Below are 19,985 nucleotides of genomic sequence, written 5' to 3' on the forward strand. Positions count from 1 at the left end.
TCCCACATAACTGAAATCAAAACTCAGGTCGTTACTTGGTTTGTGTTCAACTTCAAAGATCCATAGCAGGCACGTTTTAAAATGTCAGACGGTATAGTGCCATAACGGGTCCATTTCTATTTTTAAACTTTCCAAGTTTAATTCACAGTCCTGATCTTATAGGGTACCATCCAGACTACTGTTCCACTCTCCTTGTGTGTTTGCTTTGGCAGGCTCTGACTGTTCACAGAGAATCACGAGACTGAATGGAAGACGTTTAGTCACATGACACCCCCCTGCTACAGCCACACAATCCTCTATTTCCCCCCCCCCCCCCCCCCCCCTTAACCCCAGTCTGTACTGTTGCCATGGAAATGAGCAGGGAAACAAGAAGAGACGAGGTCTAGGACCACCAAATCTGTGTCCGTCTGTCTGTCCAGGGACGTGCAGAGAATGTTATTAGAGAGGCAGGGGCTGACATTACTAAAAGGTCCTTTTGGTGAAAATAACGAAAATAGCAGACCTCCAAGCTCACAATGCGTCGCGTTGTGAGCTTGGAGGTCGGCTATTTTCGGTGCTTGATGAACCTAAGCATAAGCTAATCATTACTGGAGATGTGGTGTACGGCATGGATTTCTACACAGAGAGGGCAATTCTTTCATAAGATGCTGCGTTCAAGTTCAGGAGAGTGCTGCCTTCAGGTATGGCATGGGAAGGGGGGCATTTGCATTCCTTTCACCATAGTGAAAACTGCATTCATGGTCTGGAGAGGGCACTTTTCAAAAGACTGATAAAAGGGCAGGGGCTCAAGCCCCCATTGATGTATATGTGTGCACGTGCCTGTGTCTATCTGTCTGTCTGTCTATCTCTCTGTCTCAGTCTTATCTGTCCGCTAGCAATTGTCTTGTCTAGGAATTGTCTCAGCATCAGGCAGTGATACTGATTGATTGATGGATCAGCCGGGAAAAAACGAAACACCATCCCTTGACCTCTGCATGTCTTTACATGGGAGTGTTGCTTGATCCTGGTGGGCTGTTCTCACGCTGGTTGTTGAACTGCAGGGTAGTGGGGTTGGGTGGGGGGTGGGGGGTCACTAACCCCTCATGACCACGCAGAACAGATACACAGTGTCACTTAAGCAGATGCAGCCATAATAGGCCTGTTGTTCTGGCTAACGTCTTGTCTTTGCAATGGACAGATTCTACTGTAAAGACAAGACGTTAGCTTCTAGCACAGGGGTCTTCAACAGGGGGTCCGGGACCCCTAGGAGGTCCTCAGAGATACTGCAGGGGGGGCTGCCAAATCTTCATGTGATATTAGGGACTTTATTTTTGAGCGGTGGTAAACCGCTCCATAGAGTGGCTGGGTGTGTGTCTGTAGCCACTTTTTCCTCAGTGTTTTGCCATAGCATTGTTTGTGTGTGTGTGTGTAGCATAGCCTGTACATCCTAGACTTAAATCCCAGTCTGAAGACGTTATGCAAGCACGACCACCGCTCACTTCACATTGGGTGTGATTTTTGTATGTTTAACCACTTGAACCTTGCATCCCCATTCTGTGAGGGATGTGCACATTAGGCGAAAATAGAAGATCTACAAGCTCACAAAATGTCGCAGACGAACTGTGAACTTGTAGATCGGCTATTTTCGGTGAAGAGGTTTGGTGTACATGGAAGAAAGAGGGGTCAAGTTTACAAAGTATTGAGGGTTTACGTCATTATTCTGAAAATACACATTTAACATGAATCCAATATGTACACGAGGTCCCTGCTTCATCTCTCTCTCAGCTAAGGGTCCATGGTCTGAAAAACAGTTCTAGTGTAAAGACTTAAGGGCTCTATTTTGATTGTCTTACGTACCAGCTTATGCCTTAACTTAAAGGCCTGTCCATACTGTCTCCGACCACCAAACCTTTCGTCAGAGAGTTAATTTGGGATAAGAGCTGGTACTTGAGACAATCAAAATATAGCCCAAAGTGTTAACTTCTAATGTAAAAAACTTTCTTTCAGTGTAAACTTTACACTGTAAAGTAAAGATGTTAAACTTCCAGTGTAAGTAATCACCACTTTCACCATGTACTGTATCACAATGTACTGTACTGATGTCCATCATGTATGATGTGTCCCTCTCTCACCCAGTCACTGATCGTCCTAGCGTGTGTGGGGGCGTTGGGCTTGGCTCTGAGCCTCCTGCTGCTGGCCGGCTACCTGTGCTGCCTGTGCTGCTGCCGCAGGGATGCGGCCGACGACACCAAGAGACCCCACGGCTGCTGTGTCACCTGGGTCGCTGTCATCACAGGCCTCATCATATGGTAGGTGTCTGGGGACTCTGGGATCATCTGTGTCTTTTAGCCCAGAGGTCACGAATCGTCCCAACCGTGTCCGCTCTTGTGTGTCTTAGTTTGAGATTAAAATGAACAAGCAATATGTGTTAAATTGTTCATTTTCTACAAATCGTTCAATGCCAATTGACTCACTGCTGTCTGCTACTGGTTGGTCTTGGTGAGCGTGTAGACCTTAAAGGGGAATTCCGGACTAGCTTATTTGTATCGCTCGACAATTCTTTTTTTTTTTTCTTTTTTTACATCTGACTTTCATAATGGTGGAAATGTTGACCCTGCCGTTAGACCCCTCCCACCTCCGGTCAGAGTTAACTCGCAAGAAATTGACTTTTTTCCATAGGGGCTAGTGAGAAGTATGATCTCCACGATAGCTCCGAGATGAGGTTCCGCTGCGCTAGACACTGGCAGCCGTTGAGTCAGTCCCAATGCAGCGAAGATCACCTTTTTCACAACACCGTATCCAAAAAGTAATAGTGTCACAGGCACCTACAGATGTTTCAGGTTGCGGTGTGGCGCAAAGTAAATCTTTTACGACAGGGTTGAAAAACCTGTTTAAATTGCAGCCTGTGCCATGTTTTCCTATTGTAGCCGAATCAGGAGCAGTGGTGGTTGCGTAGTCATTCTACAGTTTACAACAGGTTACGAAATTAGGTGTAACACGGGGTTAACACAGGTTCATCTATTAGCGACATAAGGAGAACTTCTTCTTGTGCGTGTCTTGTTTACATTAATTTACAGTCGCACACGACGTGGCAGGGCTTGAGAGAAGCCCTTTAGTATAAGGCTGTGGAAGGATTCACACTATTTTTGGATTTACTGGTGAAAGGACCAACGTCATTACATTATCCACGTTGAAGCTGCACGCAGCCACACACACAGCTGACAGCCACAACAATTTGGTAGGCTGCACTCTTTTTTATGTTTACCAAACATCCTAGCAGGTGGGTAACGGAAAAAAGTAACCTAACAAGTTACTTTTCTCAGGGGGTAACACAGTAACTCAATGGATTTGTTTTTCAATTCAGTAACGAATGTAACCTAACGTATAAAAAGTAATGATACCCAACACTGGATACGATATTGTGAAAAAGGTGATCTTTGCTGCTTTTGGACTGGCTCAACCGCTGACGTCGTCGAGCACAGCGGAACCTCATCTAGGAGCTATTGTGGAGACTCTGGAGAGTGAGGTTCCAAACGGGGCTACCTTCCCACCACGCTTCAATCCCCAGGCAACACGTTGGTGGGGAAGAATTGTACCCCTGCGCCACTTGGCTGCTTACGGACTAAATGGTGATGTAGTCTATTGTGTGCGGATGGCTCAGAGGCTGGCCCACTCTGTGAACATATTGACAGGAAATCCTTTCAGTCTCTCTCTCTGCATGCACATGTTGTGCAAACAGCTTGGAAGGCTTGCCTCGCTGATCACAGCGCCGCGCGCTGACTTTATGCTATCAAAACACATGGTCACTTTCTGGTCACGGCATATTTCGCCGGTAGATTGATTATCCGGGGTCACTTTAACAAGGCTCATAAAATGTCAAAGGCAAAGGCGATCAAAGCAAACTCGATTATATGTGCAATCATTCAGCTCCATCTGCTGTTTATTTAATGCAGGGTTCTTGTAATTAGATTGCCACATATACTCACCGTCAAATCTATAGAATATAAATGAATTAAATAAGCATTTATTTAAGGCAGACAGAAATGTATAGGCATAATGATGATGCGGCCCGACCATCGTACTGTGGGCTCTTGCTTAGTGAGAGAGAGAGCTAGTTGGGAGGCACGTTCCTCTTGGGTTCTCTAGAACAGAAATGAAGGTAATTCAGTACAAATGATTCCTCCAAAGAGCTTGATTGAATCTTAATCTTGTGACTGTCATCTAAGTGCTGGGTCTTAATTGAGTTAGCTTGCTGTTAACATTCCAAACCCCCCCCAGTTACAGTACAGAAAGAAGGCTTGTTGCAGTGTTAAGTGCCTGGGCATGATACCGCTTATCCACAGAGCAATATTAACTCTTCCCTTTCTGGACACCTCTGTTTTGTTTGTCAAAGCAACGGGATCTTTAACCACTTAATGCTTGAGTTCCCTCTGTACTTCAATGTGCGACAATCTCACAACAGCGTGTCGTGTGGTGGCGTGCTGTGAGCGTGTAGATCAGCTATTTTTGGGGGGGAATGTCCCAGATATAGGGACGCTAGGAAGTGGTTAACGAACGAATAAAGCAACGCACACCGCCACACATTACTGATAAATGAGTATGTGATTGCACAGATAGCTTTTGGCTTCCTCTATTCGCTGGGCGGAAAGCCTCAGTGATATTGATGCTTTTATGTCGCTGTGTAGTACGAGGGTGGTATCAGGATGTATAGACACTTCAGGATGCTGTGTCTTTGAATAAACAACTCTCCTAGCTGGTTATCTAGCTGGTTATCAACATGGGGTCTGGAAGACCTTGAGGGGGTTCCAGGGGGTCCCCAGCTAAATGACTGATAGTTAGGAACCACATGGACGTGTTGGGGTCTGTAAGTCAGAGTTAAAACCTAATGCCAGAGCTAATAATCAAGCTGCGGGTCCTTTTTATAAAGCATAATAAAACCGGGGGTCCTTGAAATAAAATGAAAGTTGAGATTCACTGTCTAGACTAGAGCCTATGAAATAGAGCCTGACTTCATGAATACTGTATGTTTTGAAGTAACTGTCAGTTTGACAGATATGGTACTGAGCTTTTTGACACTGGATAGGGGCAACAATCGACAATGTTACAACTGCAAACGTATACAAAGTGTACAAAGGAAACACACAAACCATTCCTTCTGTCTATCCTTGGCCTGACCTAATGCTTTAGTATAACACTGCTCTAATCCAATAACACAAATTTGTCATTTATTCTGTCCCACTGCATCACAAGATTTTTATTAGTTAAAAAGAACTCCCCTTTGTTTGCTCTTAAAAAAGAAGAGAAATATATATATATATATATACGGTATATATATATATATGTCATAGTATATTAGAGAAACAGCACATTCGAGACGCGGAGCACTCGTGGTGCGGCACGGGGCGGAGCAAGCGGTCGCCACAACAACGTACTCCAGGCGGTGCGCCGCTCTATTGTCCACGACACTGCGAGCGGCTACCGAAGCCCCCCTGTATCCACGAAGCCCAAACGAGTTACGAGGCCCCCCTGGGTCCACGAAGCCCCAAGCGACGCGAAGGCCAACGCGAGTGGCCGCGAAGAGCGGGCCAGGGCCGCGCGGCCGGCGGAGCGCTGCGCGAGTTACGAAGCCGTGGTGAATGCAATCGTTATATTTATGCCCAGGCCGTAAGGCCTGGGCAAGCGCACGTTAAACGCCCTGTCCAAGTGACTACAATGGAGCTAATGGCTAGGCTAGGCTAGGCTAGGCTAGGCTAGGCTAGTAAATAAAGAGTAAACACTTCCGGTCTGCGGCGAGTTCAAAGCGTGACGTAACTCTCTTATATACACTCTGGTGAATGGCAGAGCAGTGGCTGACGTCGCCATCTGGTGGTGATTAGTGTGTGGTGAACGTCAAAACGAGTGCTCCTTGACAACTTTTACTGGTTTCTTGAACATACTGTAACATATACATTGTGTGTGTGTGTGTGTGTGTGTGTGTGTGTGTGTGTGTGTGTGTGTGTGTGTGTGTGTGTGTGTGTGTGTGTGTGTGTGTGTGTGTGTGGGTGGGTGGGTGGGTGGGTGGGTGGGTGGGTGCGTGCGTGCGTGCGTGCGTGTGTGTGTGTGTTACAGTTCGTTTGTTTGAGGTACCAGTAAGATTGGGACAGGAGCGCTTGTTTTAGTTCACCTTGTGGGCAGTCCCTGGAAGAAGCCCATGTCATTGGGGAGCTTCTCAGTGGTAGAGCATTTGACTGCATTGGTCCCACGTCTCATTGTTCCTCCATTGTTCTCATTAGTCCCACGCTGGTGAATGCTAACCTGGTGAATGCTACTATGCCTAAACCTAACCTTAACCCTAACCCTAACCTCAGTAAAACTATGCCTAAACCTAACCCTAATCCTAACCCTAACCCCAGTAAAACTATGCCTAAACCTAACCCTAATCCTAACCCTAACCTCAGTAAAACTATTCCTAAATCTATAACCCTGTAGCACTAATTATGGGTAGTCCCCCGAAGGAGGCATCGCTTGCTCCACCTTGTGCCCAAAAACGAGTGCTCCTGGTCTCAATCTTACTGAATCTCAAAATATCTGTGACATATATATTGTTGTTGTCGGGTGGAAACCTTGTATCTCTAAGTTTCAAATTTGTACCTTCTTTCGCGAAGTAAAGCCAGCTGCTACATCATACAAGGCCGTCGCACAAAAGTAGTGAAAAGTGTTTTCATTAGTTTAAATCATTTTAAAAATGATAAATACAAAACAGACGGTTTTGGACATACAAGGTTTCCACCCGACAACATGAAATGATGAAACGTCCTGAATAAAGATCCAAGGTTGGCCAACATTAATATCTGTTGACTCATACAAACAAGTCTCTGAAATTCCCTGGCATCTGTGTCACCGTTCTCCTGACAACTGTTGATCAACACTTGCAGATGCAGTTGAACAGGTCCTGTTCTTAACATGGCCAAACAAATCCTTGCCAGCTGAAAGCAATGACTGGAATAACTCGTCATCAAGAAATGCCACATGATAGGTATACGTAGGCTGCCTGCAATCCAAACCAACAACTTTCATGAAAATAGACTGATGTTTGCCAGCTATGTTTGAGCTACTTTATCTTTCTCAGTTCGCTGTTGGCTGCATGGAATGTCTTGTCAAAGGATTTGTTCTTTGTCTGAAAACATTCCAGTTTCCCTTTCTTCTCTATTGCAATGTTTTGAGACACTTACATTTTTCATTCAACATTATGAAAACAAAAAAAAACATATATACAGGTATATTATCTTCCTATTCTGCATGGAACTTTAGACTATGCTGTAGGGCAGGCTATAAGGGTAAACCTTTCTCTCTTGTGCCCAGAAGACCAGCTGTGTGGTCAAAGCATACAGTTCTTTTCTTTATAATTATGTAGCCACTCGACAATAAAGCCCTTTTAAATACTGTATATCTGTTCCTTCCTGTTACAACTGTTTGACTGACGCTGTACTTTAATTTGTATATATCTTCATTGTTCCAAGAGCACCAGATACTATAATATTTGTGGCAAAGACTTTTTACGCACTTGCGCACCTGGGTTTCTTTCGTGCAATTCTTAATGAATTTGACGCTCCCCTTCATCCAGCCCCCACCAATCTAGCACTAACCGCCTGTCTGGTGGGTTGGTGGGTGGGTGGGTGCACATTTTTGCTTTTTCGTCCACATTTCTCAGAATGTGTCTCACACGCCATGACGCCTCTTGTTATCTACTGAGCCACAGGATAATTGTTTCTTATTTCCACATTGCCATATCAGCAGGCTGTAGAGGCTCAGTTGAGGATTAACTATGAATGCTAGGCAAAAATCTGTTTATTACTTAGCCATAGCATTATTTATTAACAAAGACAATGAGAAAATTAAATAAATAGATCAACATTACTGTCAACAGCTAACCTCCCCTGCGAACAAAATGTCCCACTGGGATTTCACAATGGTGTGGGCAGAACACGTTCGCTAAGCCCATCCTTACAATACATTTGGCAACGATTTAGCAACTGTTGCTAACCGACATAGACCAGGACATGTTCCTATTCACACAGTATAAGTCAATATAATCTACATGTCACGATAATCAACAACATTATAGGAATACTATAATAGCACTATGATCAAATGCTGCTGCCATGGTGGGATTTACAACAATGATTCCAGGTGCTCAAAGCGGTTGGAGGGTGCATTTTTACCCCTTTCCCCACGCTCAAAATCCACTGACAAATGCAGAATGTGGACTGTATTCAAACACGCACACAGCTTAATGTCTGTGAAATTACACAGCTCACACACAGCGCCTAGGTGATGACAATAACACTGTAATGATTTATGACATGAATTGTAAATGTTTTGACATCATGGTCACGTTAATTGGCATGTTGCATAGTGAATCATTCATGTAGAAACAGGTGCAGTTTAAGCTGCTTATATTTTTTGATAATAGCTGTTGTGTATTTGTGATGGAGATAGTCAAGTGGCTAGTTCAACCCACCACCACCATCATCACCATACTGTTCGTTAGTGTTTCTTCATTTGTTAGTCTATTTATGAACCACTGCTATCTGCATTCCAATGAGCGCACTTTCCAAATTAATTTATATTCTAATGATGGAGCTAGTATGACAAAGAATTTCATCCACATTATTTTACTCTTGTAAACATGATGCTTTGACAATTGTTGACAATTTTTTTTTTGTAATCACAAATTGTGATTTCCACACAGGATCACATTTGAGTGGAAATGTAATGGAAATAACACACCAGGAAGTGTTGTGCTGCGTTTGCATTAATTAATCTCTAATTTCCTATTTCACTCACATATCTCAGTCTTACCCCGGAGAGCTATCATAGCTGAAACGCATTAGTTTCCCCTTTGTTATTTATTCATGAAGTATGGCTGAAATCTTAATTTTGTGCATTACGCTGCACGATTCATCACTGAGACGGAACTGTGAAATGAAAAGTTTCTGATTCCCTCCTCGCATTCATCAAAGAGCTGATCTTTAGTCACCATTTAAACTCTCTGAACTCTGTAGATGAATCACACATGTTGGAATCATATGGTTTGTTGTGGGTGGCTGATGATAGGGCTGTCACAATTATTACATAATCGTCTAATCGCGATTATTTTACATAATCGCGATTATTTTTCATACTCGTCATAATCGTTTCCATGTTAAAAAATAGGGAAAAAAAGTCAAAAATAGTGGAAATAGCAGATCTACAAGCTCACAACGCGTCGCGATGCGACGCGTTGTGAGCTTGTAGATCGGCTATTTCCACTATCAATGTTATTTTTTTAAGTAGTAAGTTGTCAAATATGTCAGTAATTTCTTTGTGTATTTAGGTTATGTGTCATATCTGCCATGTGCAACTTCAAAGCCTAAAAGCCAAACAGAAATGTAATTATCAACGACAAAAACACAATTTAATCGTTAATTGCCAATTATTTGAGTGACAATTTCATGTAAAATGTCATAATGACAGCCCTAGCTGATGATACTAGATGTTGGTGGAAGGCCCCGCCTCTGTCTTATATCCAGAGCCACAGTAGCTTTCTCAGTGTTCATTTAACTCTGAGAGTGTAACCAAATGTGCATAGCCGTGGGAACTAATATGAGGCAGGTCGCGCGCGTGCGTGACCCGATCCCCGCTCGCGCGCGCGCGCAAAGCGCGCGCGAAGAATTGCGGTTATTTGCGGATTTTAATTGTGTTTTATAACCTTTTTTGCAGGTTTTATTCGGGTTTCCGCGGTTTATTTTTTAGCTAAATGTAACACAATTGGGAACTGCACACTAAACTTTCCCTTTGCCTCTCCAAACGGGCTGTGGACAGTGCGGAGACATATAAAAAATGCGCACACAGTGGCCATATGCCACTGATCTGATTGCAGCCAGCAGGATATTATTAGATGCTATATTGTCCGCCGCATCGGTCCAGACCCCAGTGTTAGGAAACAGCTGGTCAACTTCTGGTACACCATAGCCATTAGCCACTAGCTAGCCCAAACATTAGCCTAGCCAGGCAGCACAGCAGCATAACATAGCATTCATCATTACAAGTCTTTAGCCACGACTCACCAGTGAGGACGCCAGGGCTAGCAGAGGGCGATGTTATATGCCTTCATAGCCTAGGTTGTGTTGTCTTGGTGTTCTGTATATTCCTTTTATGCCCGTATTGTTATAATTCACCCGAGCCCATGACGCATATGTTACGCACGGAGAGACAGACGCTTAGACAAGTTAAAAGGGAAGTCCTTTGAAAGCCATTTCCTGTCTAAACAGTGCCCAGAAGCACATTTCAAAACAAGAGCCTTTCTTTTTTTTTTGTCTATACAATCGATCATTCAACACATGTTTATTTTGAAATTGTACTGGAAATAGAAGTAGCCAAATAGCTCCTACTTCACGCCACTGATGTCAGAGCCTCTACTTGCCGATCGGCAATATTTTTCCCCCAACCCCCCTTTAGGGGGTGCGGTGGGGGGTGCGGTGGGACGTGGGGGAGGGGGTGCGGCTGCACCCCCAGCACCCCTACTTCCCTCGGCACTGCAAATGTGGTTACATTTGTGTTCTCTCAGAGATAGATACCCTGGAAGCTAAACCTTGAAAGTTTAATGTCCCATGTCATTACAGTGTCAGTAGTTGTGGTCTCGCCTTAGTATGTTATTATCTTCATTATTTATAGAGTGAGTTCCGTCGTGTGAGTTCCGTCGCAGACAGTACAAAGGCAGGGCTATTAGCCAATGAGATGTGGAAAATCTGGGAGTGGTGTTAGCTATAGAGTATTGGTTGAGCTTCACATGACAGTTAGCACTGCAGAATATAGTACGAGCGAGCCCACACTGTTTCATAGGAACAGTATCTCTACGTTGTCATTAATGCCATTTGTGAGTCTGTCAGACTTGCAAAAGTGGATGCAGTGGCCAGAATGGCTTTAATGTTTACCAATTATAGAGGGTTTAAGTGGTACCAAATATGCAGCTCGGCAAATAAGAGGTGAATTGATCCCGGTGCATGACAGAGGACAATTTCACAATAAATTAAATCTCCATGATACGATTATTGTGAGTGTTTTTTTTTTTTTACCACGATGAATAATGATAGCGATTATCGTCCCATCCATAGAGTATTATTATATATAATAGAGAGCGGACAGCCCCGCCCCCATCCATTCACTTCAATGCAAATGCTCAGTGGCGTTTTGAAGCATGCGGAAGTAGCTGAATCCAGGTGCATTCTGGGGGAAATTGGCACATTATTATTGGCCAAAATGTTTGACGTCGAGACGTAATGACGTCACGAACGACGTCGACGTCCATTGAACCCTATTTTAGACCCCAGCAGCGCTCTTATGCTCGTGCATGTACCAGTATGTTTCACCCCGCCTGAAATTCCGGCTTTGGCCAGTAGGGCGGCCGCTTCAATGTTTACAAGCCGTTCTTGGGGCTTGGTCCCATCCCTACATACAAATAAACATGCTCTGAAAATGCACGTGTCTGATCACGTAATGGCTGCAGTGTCTAAGTGGTCAGATGGGTATAGGCTGCAAAATGCTTTCAAGATTTTCATGTGGGCCCTGATCCAGAACAGGTTAGGAACCAGTGCAGTATAAGTCATATTTATCTGTCCATGGCTTGTGTTATGAATTGATGTAATGGTCTGTGATGCTGTCCATGCACACACGTGACAGGACGGGGAGTCGGGGACAGTGGTCTTCCCTCCCCTCAGGGAGGGGAGACTGTGTGTGTGTGTGTGTGTGTGTGTGTGTGTGTGTGTGTGTGTGTGTGTGTGTGTGTGTGTGTGTGTGTGTGTGTGTGTGTGTGCGCGCGCGTGCGTGCGTGCGTGCGTGCGTGCGTGTGTGTGTGTGCAATGTATGTTTGTGCGAAAGGTGGCTTTATGCCTCATTCACACTACAGATATATAGTTGAACGTTTTGCTTGGTAATTCAATGTAATCTCAATGGAAACCAGCTTTAAAGCTTTCAAAGTTGTGTTCTTTGTGTGTGCTGCATCTTTAAAGCTGGTTTCCATTGAGATTACATTGAATTACCAAGCAAAACGTTCAACTATATATCTGTAGTGTGAATGAGGCATTAGGCCGGTAATTAGCAGTTTGAGCCGTTCTTTTATGACACGTACCAGAAAATATAATTTCCTCCGACCTCCAGACTTCCTGGCCGGACACACACACACACACACACACGCACGCACGCACGCACGCACGCACGCACGCACGCACGCACGCACGCACGCACACAGACACACAGACACGCACGCACACACACACACACACACACACACACACACACACACACACACACACACACACACACACACACACACACACACTTGTATGAGAAGTTCGGTTTAGTATGCCTAATGAAAACACGGTCAAATGCAAGCTGTGCAATGCCAAGTTGTCCTACCACTGATCAACAATAATGCACCTGCATATTAAGTTAAAGCATCCAACAGAGATGCCTAGAGAGATCCTGAAATGTTTTCCCTTTTCATTCAAAGAACCGTCTCTGCATCAAACAACAGCGTGACTGAAGCCAGGTCTATACTTTGTCACACGACTGTGTCGCGAACCGAAAACAGCAGATCTACAAGCCCGCAGTGCGTCGTGGATACGCACGCTGTGTGCTTGTAGGTCTGATATTTTATGTGCGCGTTGATTGTCACAGACGTTTTGTAAATGCCCCCCAGGCACAACCAGCAGCTGTAATCTGACACACAATAGTAGGCAGTAAAGAAGTAAGCTACATTACTATAGTATTTGTATTTTGGATACTCCATTACATTCCAAAAACTAACAAAAAAACACTTGTCTGTCTGTCAGAAAGTATGCTATAAAAAGCTCTGAATGGGAAGAGTATTTGAACATGAATCAATACAGTGTGTCCGGTGACTCGGGTCAGATGAGATCTGAGCTCTTATGCTAGATAGCTCCGAAACTGTGAGCTTATAGATTTGCTATTTTTGAAATATTTTAGAATGTGAACGAGAAAGTGGTTAAGTCTGTCTGTGGTTTTAATAAATATCATTGATCGCAGGTTCTTTCTGTCCATTTCCTGAAAAAGAAACCATTTCGGACATACAAGGAACTTTCCACCCCACAGCGACAATATAGAAATGCACAGAAGCAGGTATAACTATGACAGCATGTGCATCTGCGCAAGCCTTTCCCCTAAGCCCTCACCTTGCTTGCACCCACACCCCCATCATCACTCACGTTCTCACTTCAGAAGGTGATATCATTTCCTGTGGTGTCCATCTGGCCGTCTGTACGTGGTTGAGCATGGCCTATATTTATCGTGTGGCTTGGTAGAGAACAGAGGGTGCTAGGCGACATCAACAGTGTGACACACGAGGAAAATTTAAAAACAGAAGTTGATATCAGTCGTTTCACTTCCCACTTCTTGCTTAGAACGGTGTGAATTACAAATGACTAGCTCTTACCCGTTCAAAGATATGAGCTCCGAAATGATGTGCAGTGTGTGGATTATGGGATGTGCACTGTGCACACAGTATATGAGGGATGGAAAGTAACTTTAACTGGTGCTTGCATGCTAATATGTAGGAGCATCAATGTAAGAAATACCCGTTCCATTTAACGGCTACAGAGATACTGTGTACCGATCTGCATGATTTTGGACAACATCTGTAACAGGGCCAGAACCACCCCCCCCCCCCCCCGCCCGCCCGCCCGCCTGCCCGCCTGCACACACACACACTCCCCCCCCCCCCCCCCCCCCCCCCGTGTGTGTGTGTGTGTGTGTGTGTGTGTGTGGGTTTGTGTGTGATTGTGCATGGCCTGAACAACAGCGCCCCTCCCTTAACATGTGTGGTCACAAAAGGTACTGTAGGCTAAATAGATATAGATACACCATAAAAATGCAATTATACAGCATACGATTTGTGAAAGTGACAAACGGGCTTCACAGTTATGTCAGGTGTGTTCATATGCTGATGGTGATGCGATTTCAGATCAATTGCTCCAGCCACTGAGGAGAAACGCGGTTTCAGACAGACAGACAGACAGACACTCAGACAGACAGACATTCGGAAAATTATATGTTAGATGTAGGTTTCAAGTAACTAACTTTATTACTTCCAGAATGACGTAACTTTCAAGTAGTTGAGCTTTTTTTCTCCGCTATGTAGTTCGGCAGCTTGACAAAAGCTACCGTACATCGCTATTCAGTGGCACTGGCACATCAACATAAAGTGGCACAACAGATGAGTTTTGAGTGCAGTCTGTCCATCACTTACGTCTCTCGAGACTTGCCTCACACAACTTTCAAATGCTTCCGCCTAAACATGTCTGTAGCGTTCAAAGATTGTTAAAGAGTTTGACAGCTTGACAGACTACCATCACATCAAAAAGAGAATTCTCCATCTCCATCAATTTGTAGCTTTGATACAGTTTTGTTTTATTTAATCACTCAATGTCATAACATGCCTACTATTAGGTACAACGTGGCTTCAATATACTGTAGCTAGCCAGCTACTGTAGTTACTGAGTAACTTATTTTGAAGGGGAGCTTTTGATGTAATTTCCCAACACTGATTGTATTGTAATTATACACAGCACACTGTAGATGTACTGGCGTGTGTGCGTGCGTGCGTGCGTGCGTGTGCGTGCTTGCGTGCGTGTGTGTGCGCTCACTGAACATGAGTGATGTACTACAGCCGCCGAGTCTCATTGTGTCTAGAATATGATGAATGAGCTTTTTCTCCCGAAGCAATGTGACCCTCCCCTAGAAGATCACCAGAGTGCCCCAAACCACTGGCCTCTGATCTCACTGCTATCGCATACAACAAAGTTGAATCATTCATTACTCTTTGGGTCGATACAGCCTAGACCAGTAACAGAAGAGGTACATACACTGATGAGGCTGTTTATAGTCGCAGAGGCTTATGCCTGACTTATATAGTACTTGGCTGTATGACGCGCACCAAAAATAGAAGATCTACAAGATCACAGCGTCCCCATTTCTCTCATTACTGAGTCCAGAAGTGCACAGTTCAGTGGCCTGATTGGCCTGATTTAGTTTTACATTCATCACCTTTCATCAAAAGAATTATAAATAATATGACAAAAACACAATTTATGAGATTCTTAAATTAAACAGTAAAAAAAACGCATTTGCTTGCACAAATATACTACCAACATTTTTGACCCAAAAGTTCATTATCTTTTTGGGCCGGCCAACTGATCATTCCAACCAAGTTTCAGAGAAATCCGCCCACTCGTTTGCGAGTAATTCTGTTTGCAGGCAGACACACAGAACACAAGACGCAATGTGACGCGTCTTGTAGTCTAGTGGTGTAAACTCAATACTCTCTTTCTGGATGCGGAGGAAAACAGTTATTCAACAAGAACAGCTGGCTGTTTCTTCATGCCAAATAGATTATGGGTTCAAATTCAATGAAGACACTCCCGTCATAGGAAGCTGCCCATTTATGACCCTTGTGGATGTCGGGTGCATAATATGAAGATTACACGAGGGTTAGAGCTGCAGACTTTGTTCAAGAGAGCAAAAACTTCATCAGGCATGAAATGAGAGCGCTATGTCTCCTTCCCTTGGCACCAGTGTGTTTCCTGCCAGGCTAGGTCAGCCAGCAAGAAGAGAGGAATAGCAAGTCTATACTAACAATGAATGCCCACGTGTTTTGGTCAGATCCAGGCCCAATTAGTCCCCTTACATAAATAAAAATGGGCGGAAATTCTAGCAGAATCTGTACTTTAGTTCAACACTTTTAATTGTTTGTCCACCCACAGTAGAAGCTGCTTTGACCCGAGTTCATTGTGATTGTTGGGAGTTGTCAGCAGCTTGTTAGTTTTTATTTTATTTTTTATTGTGGGTTTAGGAAAGAGGAATAGAAAGAACAAACACACACACGTGTTGGGACAGGGAGGCTGGGACTCTGGCAGACTTTAATGACTGGGAGACTTTTTTGAAACAAAAACTAAGCTACTATGAAGTTATCTCTTTGCCCTCAAGGCTCTACCTTCCCCACAGGGAAATTGGAAACGACACAGTTCCGTCTCTCAGCTGTCATGGGATAGCCTTGTGTGGTTGTCGCTCAAAAAAAGCTATATGATGTAACATTGAATTAAATAATGTGTGAATTAAATAACGTGCGTGCTTCATCTTAATTACCTCTTTTCACAGTTCCGCTGTTGGGGTGGGTTTCTATGGAAACAGTGAGACCAACGACGGCGTATACCAGCTGACCTACTCACTCTACAATGCCAATCACACCTTGGGTGGCATCAACAATCTGGTGAGGAAAACACACACATGCCCAACCCTTGTTGAAATGGAACCAAATGGACCCGTCAGGGTCCCAGGGTCTGTTTTTGTTACGCATTATTATCATACACACAATGCTTAATTGATTATCGTGCCCACCGTTTTCCCTGCATTTAGGGCATTAACATGATATTTTAACAGAGATAACCCCCATTGATGGATGTAATGTGCAATTGCTTCTAACAGTAGACAATCGTTGCGGGTCTGTTTCAGCTTCTTGGCCCTGGGTGGGGGGATTGCAGTAACTTGTTGCCCTGGCCGTGTAATTGGGGCTTGTTTTGCGAAACAACTCCTGACCTGCATCCAGGGTGGGCAGACTTATTTGCAAAGCGTAGCGGAAGAATGAGCTGAGGGATTGAAGAGAGAGAGAGAGAGAGAGAGAGAGAGAGAGAGAGAGAGAGAGAGAGAGAGAGAGAGAGGCAGGGGGTCACCTCAGAGCCCAGGAGGAAACCGTAATCACAATAAGGAACCAGGGGATTAACTCCCATCTGCATTGGATGAAAGCTAGGACAGTAAGCCTCTCTCTCTCTCTCTCTCTCTCTCTCTCTCTCTCTCTCTCTCTCTCTCTCTCTCTCTCTCTCTCTCTTTCTTTCTCATTATCTTCAAACATGCTCTCTCCTTCAAACTAGCTTTTATCCCACAGTGTTGTACACAAATAGCCCAAAGAAGAAACCGGATCTTTGCCACGCATATTTATTTTCGACTGTGCACCGAATGGATTATGATGATTTCATCGTTCATTACTGTGGGGTTTTGATGTTGCCTTGGTATTGATTGTGATACTATAGCTGCACGTTGTTGCGTACTGGGGATAGCTTGTGAGAAGCACAGATATTCTCCAGGGGAGCAAACACGTACTTCCTGCTAGAAAACAAAACAAAAAACTGAAACAATGACAGCTTCGGCAATGCATTTACAGAGTTGTCTTGCTGCTGTCTTTCCCCATAATCCTGAAACCTACTTGGATGATGCCACCGTTTTGAGTTGGAGAGAAAAGGAGCATTTTTTAATGAAGCTGTTATAGAGAATTGTTATATTTGGCATTACTTTACTGACAATAATGCCTAGCAACAGAAGTCTCCATAACAGTATTGGGTATATTGTGTGCCATTAAGAATACATTGCAAGAAGATGTGTTGTTTATTGCAAAAAGATCTGAAAACACAGTTTTTGTCACATTCCTAAGACAAAAATTTGATTCGAGTAAATTTACCCCCATTGATTCCCGGATGGGGACCCGTTTCGAAACGGGTCCCCATCTGGAACGAATGGGGGTAAATTTATTGTTATCACATTTTTGTCTTATTATTGTTAAAAATATTATTGAACTCTAGTCTCCATGGCATGAGTAATCGATAGAAAACTAGAAGCAGTGCTCTTCCGAGCACAGGCCGTGCATCCTGATGGTGTTACTGTATAATAGGCCAGTGTAAAAAGGGTGGCATATGTTCTTCACCTTAGATCTTTCATGGCAATCGGACGCTGCATGCATGATTTGAAGCATTGTGTTCCAAAAATGTGGTTTGCTAAAGTCTACCTGCTGCTGGTGGCGCTATAACAGGCCAATGTGAAAAAGGTAGCATTTGTTCCTTGACCTAGTGAGAATATGTGTGGCAAATTTCACGGTAATCGCAAGCTGCGTTGATGATTTGAGGCATTTTGTTCAAAAACGGAGCAATCCTGCAAACTTTGGAAGCCAATATTAGCCAAACAGGATGGAATATGAAATATCAGATGGATCGGACTTGATCACATCGCTATAGAGATACTGCCTACCGATTTGTAGGATTTTTGGACAAAATCTGTAAGAGTAGTGCACAGAAATGTGTTTTGTGAACATCGGCCACTAGGTGGCGCTAGAAAAGGCCTATTTGAAAAATTTAAGGCAGAGGTTCTAGATTGGCATCCAGGGAATGTGTGTGCTCAATTTCGCAGCGACCGGGCCAACGGCGACTGAGATTTGGTGCACACAAACTGCGAGGACGCACGGACGGACGCACGGACGGACGCACGGACGCACGGACGGACGGTCGAAGGGGAAAACATACTCTCCCCCATGCCTTCGGCTGGTGGAGACAAAAAGTCATTTTGGGGGTGAACTACTCCTTTAAGTAATTAAAGGGGTAGGATGAATGGGTTGCAATGGGTTAGCTGCGCTTAACCCTGGATCTCGCAACACACTTTTCCGTCAATCATTATGGCATTGGTCTATGTAAAATCACAGAATAAACGACCAATACAAGAAACATGTCCCTACCAAAAATATCAACAATTTCCTTCTCTGCTTTTTAAGGACCTGCCAATTTGTTTGTTTGGTTGCTGTTTTATTTGTCCTATTGGACATACTGCTGGCAAGTATCTCCAGAAAATAATGAACCAGGAAGGTTGTTGGAGCAGGCAGTGATTACTGCTCGTCTTATACATTCTGATTCTAACTGTCTTCATACTGTAGCTTACACTGTAATATCAGATTTATACTGTCTCCCTCAAGTACCTTATTTGACTCTCTATCAACCTGTTTCTCTTTTTAATGCCGTGATCGTAGGCCTACATTGTATTTGTGTACTTAAGGCAAATGTCAGGTGCTTGGTGTCCCCAAAAGCATCACAGCAGGTGAGGTTGCATGGAAATTGGTGTTTAAAACCCATTTAGAACGGGTACACATTATTGTGTATCATTGTTGTATGCTTTAACTATTGAAAAATAGCAGATATACAAGCTCACAGTGCGGCACCGAGTGCCGCGCTGCGAGCTTGTAGATCTGCTATTTTGGAAAAAATGTGAAAATTAGAATTTTGACCCGATTCTATAAGTGTCTTTTGAATCCTTCTAAGATTTTTTGAAAACCCTTATGTTTCTATGTCAGCAATCTGGCCAGCCATCGTCAAAGAAAAGGTCCTTTTCACTAATTAACTGGAGCTCAGTTAGTCTGTTCTTGAGAGACTACTTTGTCAGTGGTTCTCAGACTTTGTCATGTGAAGGACCCCCAAAATGATATTTATTTGGCCACGGACCCGCATCTCAAAATATTTACAGTAGTTCCAGGGACCACCCAGAAGCAAAATTTGAGTTACAAACGTTCCCTTTGAAAATACATATATTCAAAGATTTGCACACATGTTCACGACTTTTTCAAAAATAGCAGATCTACAATCTCGCAGCCGCGCTGTGAGCTTGTATATCTGCTATTTTTCATTGGTTAAAGCATTCAATAATTCTAGGCCTAAATGGGTTAAAGAAGTGCTGCAACCCTCAAGTGTGATCTGTGATGTAGAGAAGCTTTCGTAATCTTTTTTAAGCTAGAAGACCCGGCTTCATCCAGACACATTTTAAAGGCGTAACGTGATGGTTCACACCAGTGCAGGTTGGGGGTGATGATGACTGCAGACCCTGGTTAGTAGATAAGATTCACTCAGGGCTCCGTGGCAGGGCTGTGAAACATGATGAACCACGGAGGCTGGGAGTAGGAGTGTTTTTTACGGGCAATCAGGTCTTTCTCCCCCCGGGAGTACTGGAGTGCAGGATGAGCTGTGTATTATCTCTCTCTGGGGTCGCGCGTAGTAGACTGAAGACAGCATGGATTCACTCCAAGTTAATGGATGGTGTTTGAAAGGTTTAAGGCTCAGTGATACCAAGATATGAGTTTTCGACTCGGTTGTGTTGAGTTCCCATGA

The 19,985-nt window shown here is 43.9% G+C and overlaps 1 protein-coding gene across 1 annotated transcript in view; it reads left to right on the forward strand.

The window, feature by feature from the left end:
• The window catches only part of ttyh2l (tweety homolog 2, like), a gene marked incomplete at both ends in the record, with an annotated part of 54,449 nt that overhangs the window by 7,352 nt on the left and 27,112 nt on the right, over nt 1–19,985 (forward strand). Inside the window, 2 exons of the mRNA XM_080724697.1 lie at nt 2,116–2,288; nt 16,171–16,282. Of these exons, the coding sequence (XP_080580823.1) occupies nt 2,116–2,288; nt 16,171–16,282 (285 nt within the window). The remainder of the gene's footprint in view (nt 1–2,115; nt 2,289–16,170; nt 16,283–19,985) is intronic.

This window comes from Nannobrachium achirus, assembly GCF_963921795.1.
Source record: "Nannobrachium achirus genome assembly, chromosome: 4".
Lineage (NCBI taxonomy): Eukaryota > Metazoa > Chordata > Actinopteri > Myctophiformes > Myctophidae > Nannobrachium > Nannobrachium achirus.